Here is a 6141-nt window from a genome sequence, read left to right as displayed (position 1 = left end):
TGAGAAAAGGTTCCAAGCTGGGCTTCAAATAGCCCTGCAGAAAAACCTGGGCAGGGAACATTGTTAATGAGTCAGAATGCCAAGCCTTCCCCAGGTCCTGGGCTGAGACCCATTTCCCTATGTCCTGGGGAAATATTTCTGGTCTGTGTGAAAGGGTGCTGTGGTGGCCATTGCATAACAAAGGCAGGAAGAAACAAAAAGGTCCCTTGTGAGGATAGAAAGGTCCCTCTCTGAGACAAAGACTCTACAGGCCAAGCCCTTTCTCAAAGTCATAGCATTGAGAGTGGAGGGAAGGGTGTGGCCTACCATCCTAATCTATCTTAAAGGTCTCCACTCCTCAGCTACTGTAAAGTGTCTGACAGTGAGGTAATGCTCTACGCTGATCAAGTCTGCTTGCTTGTCTCCGCCCAGGACAGCTCGCTTGTCTCCTGGAAAACAGAGCCCCAGGGGACAGTATCCAGGCCCAGCTGTCCTCAGATCATCCCCAGAGACAGCAGTGAGAGCAGCATCCTTTCCTAGCCTAAAGCTCCAGCACAGTGTGAGATTTCACGTAGGCTGCAGCCCCGACATCGTCCACCACCTGTTGCATAGCATCTGTCAGCCTTTCGTCAGGAGCTAGTGAGCTAAGCAGACCCCAAATCTCCTCAGTAGCTGCCTGCTGAGAAGCCAAAGGCGCCAGAGAAGGACAGCATTCCCATGAGTCAGGGAAGAGGGAGAATTGGGTTTCGAGGTTACCAAGAATGCAAGCCCTTATTGTGTGCGCACTGGCTGCAATGCATTCTGGGATCTACTATCCAGACTGCTCCGCTGTAATCAAAATGTGCAAATTACTAAAAGGGAGAGAGAGGTTAAAAACTAAGCTTGCGTCTGTTAAGACAGAGAAGTCAGGCTTTTTGGTCGGTTAGTAGCCACTGAGGTACGCAATTCTTTTTTGCAGTTGCTGTTGCCGACACCGGAGCTGCCTTTTCTCCATAGCCATTTTCTTTTCGGCCCCCACCAAAGCCTGCAAATATTCTAACGCCTTGCTTAGGATCACGACTTTGGGGGCCTTAGAGCAGCTGGCCAGGGTGGGAACCTGGTCCCGCAGGGCTAGGAACCGTGAACGGAGGTCATTCCTCCTTTTCCGTTCCAAGAAGTTATGATTCTTCCTCTTGGTCACGTCCTCAGTATCTGAATTGACAGGTTTGGGGTGGCAGGACTGGGGAGCCTCACTCTCTACAGGTGGGGGGCTCACAATCTCTTCCTCCTCCTCTTCTTCCTCCTCCTCCTCCTCTTTCTCCTTGGGAGCTTCTATCTCTAGAGCCTCTTCTGGGGGACCTGCCTCAGGATCCCCCTCTTGAGAGCAACTTTCTGCAGGAAACCGGGCAGCATAGTTGTGCTGCTGTTGGTGGATGGAGATGTGGAAGTGTTTCATGCAGGGGTCCAGGGGGTCTGCTCGCACTGTGATGGTGACTGGCTTTCGGATGTCCAGAGATCGCCTCTTCTCCACCGTTACAACATCAATCTCTTCGCCTTCTGTCCAAGAAGAGATATGAAAAGAAGAAATAAACCCCATGAGGAGCATAGACATACGTACACCCTACGGAGCTAGCTAGTTCTCAAGGCATCAGCTCCTGAAGGCAGATGACACGACATGTCTGTGTTTTAGATATCACCAAACCAAAGTGAGGAGAGAGACGGCCCAATCATTTACACCAGAGAAATGCCACAGCGGAGGGGGAAATAAACATGGAAAATCATCTCCAGTTTCCTTCTGCACAACAAGGCTTGGATAAGAACAAAAGGTAGACCCAAGCCAAGGGCCCCCAGTCTATACAGGCTCTCTTCTCCCCCCTGAGGGGGATGGAGAGAAAGAGCTACTGGCCTGGGACAGAGTTTAGCTATAAAGATCTTCCCCATTCGGGCTCTTTCATGCCCCATCAGAATTGTAAATGAGGGGTCTGTGGGCAGAGTTGCCCTTTGTTCCTGCCCAGCACAGCCTGCGCTAGGGGAGTGTTACTTTTCACAAGTTATAAATCCTATTATTCCCCCCACCTCTCTATTCTGCCATCCTTTCAGCTGAAGATGCAGAGAAGGGAGGGCTACAACCAGTTCTCTTCAGTCACCGAGGGGAGGGGAAGGGTTTCCCTCAGGAGCATTTTGTTCCTGGGTTCAATGGGTTTCTAAAGCCATCCATCATTTATAGGTCATCTGCCCCACCCCCACCCCTGGACCCAAAGAGGGTCGTTATTTATAATCACAGGTCACGAGAGCCTCAGGAACTTTGCAAATGTACAAGCAACCATTTCCCAATGAGCTGCACCAGAAGCGGAGAAGGAACAGTAGAGTGACCCAGATACAAAGACCAACATGCCAGGGACTCCAAGTGTCCCTACCATTCCCTAGCTGGAAGGTCTGTGAGGTGAAGCCAATCTGATGAGGCAATTAGGGAAAGACCCTCCTGCTCCCCACATCTTCTAGTTCTCAACCCAGACGGCCACCTTTAAAGCATTCTGGCCGGCAACAGAAGAGCTCCGTCCTCCGCCTCTTTTGCATATCAGGAGGCTTGAGCCCCTTTGTCAGGAAGGTTTCCATTGTGTGGACAATCGCATTATTTCTCCATTAATAAAACCTGACCATTCAGCCCCCTGGCCTGAAAGCCTGTGATTGGCTGCCTAGGCAGTGTTTGGAATGCTGTTTTCCGCAGCCCCTAATCCCTATTGGCTGAGCTGTGCCGTCAGTCACACTCCCCACCCCACCCCCTCATTGTTTGCAATCTGTTGCATTTTGTTCTAGGCCATATGGCCAGAGAGTGAACCAGGAGCCCACAAACAGGTTCAGGTTAAAGGGCAGGTCAGAAAATGATTCCAGCTTCTGTACATCCCAAACCTCTCATTTTCATTGTTAAATCTCACAGCACAGAAGGCTGTATCTAAGGAAGGTATCATTTAAGACACCATTCTCCTTTGCAGAAAGTAGTATCAGATTCTACAAGATAAGGGATGTCCTCAGCTGGACAGCCAAGTTCATTCCTCCTCGTTTTCTAAATAAGAAATGGAGGCCCAGATCTGCCTCATTCCCTGTTATTTTTATGATGGTCCGGATTGCAACAAAAGATCTCCAAACTTCCAAAGTGATGATCTCTCTACTCTAACAGCCCTCGTAGAGCTGGGTCTTCACTAGTTTCTTGATCTCAAGATTCCTATTTGAGCCACTAGACAAACATAAATACCTGTTGCAGGTTAATAATGACCTTAACACAATGTATCGAAGAAAAAGACTTTTAATTTTGTTCTCATCCCCCCTCCCCCCATATATGTACAACAACTTCCACATCCAGTTCCCCAGTTCCCTCTTGATCCCTGCAGTGACTTTTCTCTGTCTTAGTGAATGTACCCAAAGCCTCCTCCTGCACCTGCAATGGCATCCTTTCCTGTACTTCTATTGAGTATGGGGCTCGGAGGCTAGGGGAAGAGCAAGGTGGTCTGACCTCAGTGAAGTCTGCTCTTCTTCAGGATGGAGGGAGGCCTGGGATGCTACCACCATTACCTCAATACCAGGTCTTCTCCCAGAGATGGGACCGAGTAGGCATGTTGAATATGGAAGAGCAGCTGAAGCCCACAGATGCATTGGGAGGGAGATTGGACCCCTTCCTAAAGCCAAAGCAACAGGCATTGTGTAGCCCTTCTCAAATACGCTCTAGGAAGACTCTCTAAACATCAAGAAAGATGGGAAAGAGGGTTGGGAAAAGAAGGCGGCTAGACAGTGGGAGGCTGGGGCTCATTTCTCTGATTTCCTGTCTCTAAATCTCAGTTTTCCCATCTGTTAAGCGGAACGTTTATTTTCTTCCCACCTGTCTCACTGGTTACTAGTGATGAGGATGTTCAGTGGTAAGGACTGGGACTGGGGTAAGAGAAGAGAATTAGCAATTTAAAGTACAGCAGGCGGGAGATGGAGATTTTCGAGCAGAGGAAGGCTTTTGGTTGTGCACAAAAGGTATCGTAGTCTTTTCTCGCTTAGGGAAGTGTGAGTTTCCTAGGGAAAGGGGCAGCAACAAAAAAGCTTCAAGCTTGGAGTGACTCTTAAGGGAACCCTTTCAACCTCCCAAGGACAGAAATCCCCTACAGTCCAACCCGAGTATTGTCCTCTCTAAGCGCCAACCCTCACCAAGTCTCCCTGGTCCCCTGGGGCTCCAATCACCATCAGAGGGACGCTGGCTCCCTCCCCACTTCTTCAAACTGTTTACCAACACACCCACGTGCCAGACAGACACAGCTGGGGGCTACACCGACAGCTTCAGTCAGAAAATGGGGAGGTGATGGGAAGGTTTAAGATCTAATGCCTGATCTCAAACAGTGGTAGATAGAGCTCTGGCCACCCAAGGGCTGCCTCCCTCTTAGCTAGTCCGGGGTGGTCCTTACCGGAATCGCTGGGGCTCTCGGACCCGGAGCAGGCCTGAGTCTTGGGCTCGCCCAGCTGACACTGGGTGGCGGGCGCCGGGTTACTGGCTTCCAGACTAGGAGTGCCGTCCGGGGTAGCGGGTGCTTTGGGCGGGTTCCCCCGGGGCGCGCCTGGGGCCAGCCTGTCGCTCACCACTCTCTCCAGCCGTTCCCGGGCGGAGAAGCCGCTCCACATGCAGTCACGGCGAATGATGGAAGCATAATTCCTACCCCAAGCTTTCGAATGGCCCCGAGATTCCGCCTCGTCCCCGGCACCCCCTCCAGGCCACGGCTCCCCGGGACTAATCCCAGAGGCTGGGTCCACGGCGCCGGGACCGGAGCCCCAGGGCGGCGACGTGGGGGGCGACGGCACCAGCTCGAATTTCTTCCAGATGTCTTCGCTGGGCGCCGTGGAGCGGTAGAAATCCTCTCCGCAGTCATAGTCGTAGAAATAGTGCTGATACGAGTCGAAGTCCATGTCCGCTCCCTGCGGGAGGGAAGGGGGAGACGTGCTGACTGCGGTGCCCGCCGAGGGAAGAGGCGGCTCCGAGTCCCTCGCTGCAGCTGGCTGCGGGGCTCTGGTCTCTCCCCAGGCCCACCAGCTTGCAGCCCGCGCCCTGGTTCCTGCTCCTGGGAAGCCTGGCCTGGGGTCAGCTCTCTCAGGGCAGCTCGCCACGGGCCGACCAGGCTGCGGGGAGCGAGTTCAAAGCAAACTTTGCCAGCACCGCCAGGAGCTCAGCTCCCGGGGCACAGCAGGGCCGGGCGGGGGCGCGCTGTCTCGAATGCAGTCTGCAGCCTTGCAGCCCGCCGGTCCCCCGGGGACCCCTGTCCGGGCCACCCGCAGCCTCACCTCGCTCCTGCCGCCCGCCACCTGGAGCGGAGCGGCTCCCCGCCGGCTCGGGGAAGCCCGGCAGCCCGCACACACACATGCGCGCCACCGAGCGCGCGGCCCCGCACTCACGAGCGCGCCCCCCGCGCGCGCTCCCCCCGCCTCGCTCGCACACGGCAGCCAGGACGCTCCCGGGATCGACGCGGGAGCGCGATCTGCAGGCGCATTGTTTCCTGACTGCTTTATATCTCGTCGCGTGCCCGGGGCTTGGGGACCAGGAGGGGGGGTGGTCCCTAGGAGACAAGCCCCTCCCCCTCCCGCCCCTCTCTCCGCTGGCGACAGGTGGGGCCGGCCCCACCTCCTGGCTGAACTGGTCGTTTCTATTCTATCCCTTGAAGCTCCCTAATAAATTGTACGCTGGGGAGCGCGGAGCAGAAGAGCTGATGCAGCCCCGCAGTCTCCTGGTGGAGGCGTGACTCTTCGAGACTCCCGCGGTCCAGGCGACTTAACTAAAGCGGCGCTCGGCGCCTACTCAGAACCAAAGACTAGAGCTGCTCCCGGCCCCACCCTGCTAGTCTACTTCCCAGGGCGCGCCCCACTGGGTTCAGGTGCGTCCCACCCATGACAGAGGTGGTGGTGGTGGTGTGGGGCACACACTGCACTTCCACCGCGCCACCTGGCGGCCCTCAGCCCTGAACCCAGGCTTCTTCAACCCTTTGCTTCAGCAACCGTTAGCCCATTCTTTAGCTCAGTGGCTTAAATCTGAACAGCAGGGAAGATTCCGGGCTAGGAAGCCTGCAGTATATAATCCCTCGGAGCTCCAGTTTTACCTGTGAAATGAAGGGATGGCAATGACTTCACAGGGTCTCCTGGCTGAATTTGTTTACTAAAAAG

At 54.5% G+C, this 6141-nt stretch overlaps 1 protein-coding gene across 2 annotated transcripts; it reads right to left on the bottom strand.

Moving 5' to 3' along the window:
• Positions 1-234: 234 nt before the first annotated feature.
• Positions 235-5771, bottom strand: Mycl (MYCL proto-oncogene, bHLH transcription factor). 2 transcript variants are annotated; one of them, XM_052177255.1, is made up of 3 exons: positions 5606-5771; positions 4401-4905; positions 235-1515 (listed from the first exon to the last, which is right to left on the bottom strand). In XM_052177255.1, exons 2-3 carry the CDS (start codon positions 4894-4896, stop codon positions 902-904), a joined length of 1110 nt encoding a protein of 369 aa, XP_052033215.1. In that variant the 5' UTR covers positions 4897-4905; positions 5606-5771; the 3' UTR covers positions 235-901. The 2 variants fall into 2 exon arrangements, with proteins under 2 accessions (XP_052033215.1, XP_052033216.1); XM_052177256.1 differs by lacking the exon at positions 5606-5771 and adding an exon at positions 5269-5506.
• Between the last annotated feature and the right edge of the window lie 370 nt (positions 5772-6141).

Source organism: Apodemus sylvaticus, chromosome 3 (assembly GCF_947179515.1).
Source record: "Apodemus sylvaticus chromosome 3, mApoSyl1.1, whole genome shotgun sequence".
Lineage (NCBI taxonomy): Eukaryota > Metazoa > Chordata > Mammalia > Rodentia > Muridae > Apodemus > Apodemus sylvaticus.
The sequence above is the reverse complement of the archived record's forward strand: the minus strand, read 5'-3'. Positions and strand labels throughout refer to the sequence as shown.

Bases quoted from the DNA above. Each gene is read 5' to 3' on its own strand.
- Mycl (XM_052177255.1), bottom strand. From the start codon at position 4,896: ATGGACTTCGACTCGTATCAGCACTATTTCTACGACTATGACTGCGGA. The intron at 1,516-4,400 runs GTAAGGACCACC...CTTCTTGGACAG, and splicing joins CGAGAGCCCCAGCGATTCCG to AAGGCGAAGAGATTGATGTT.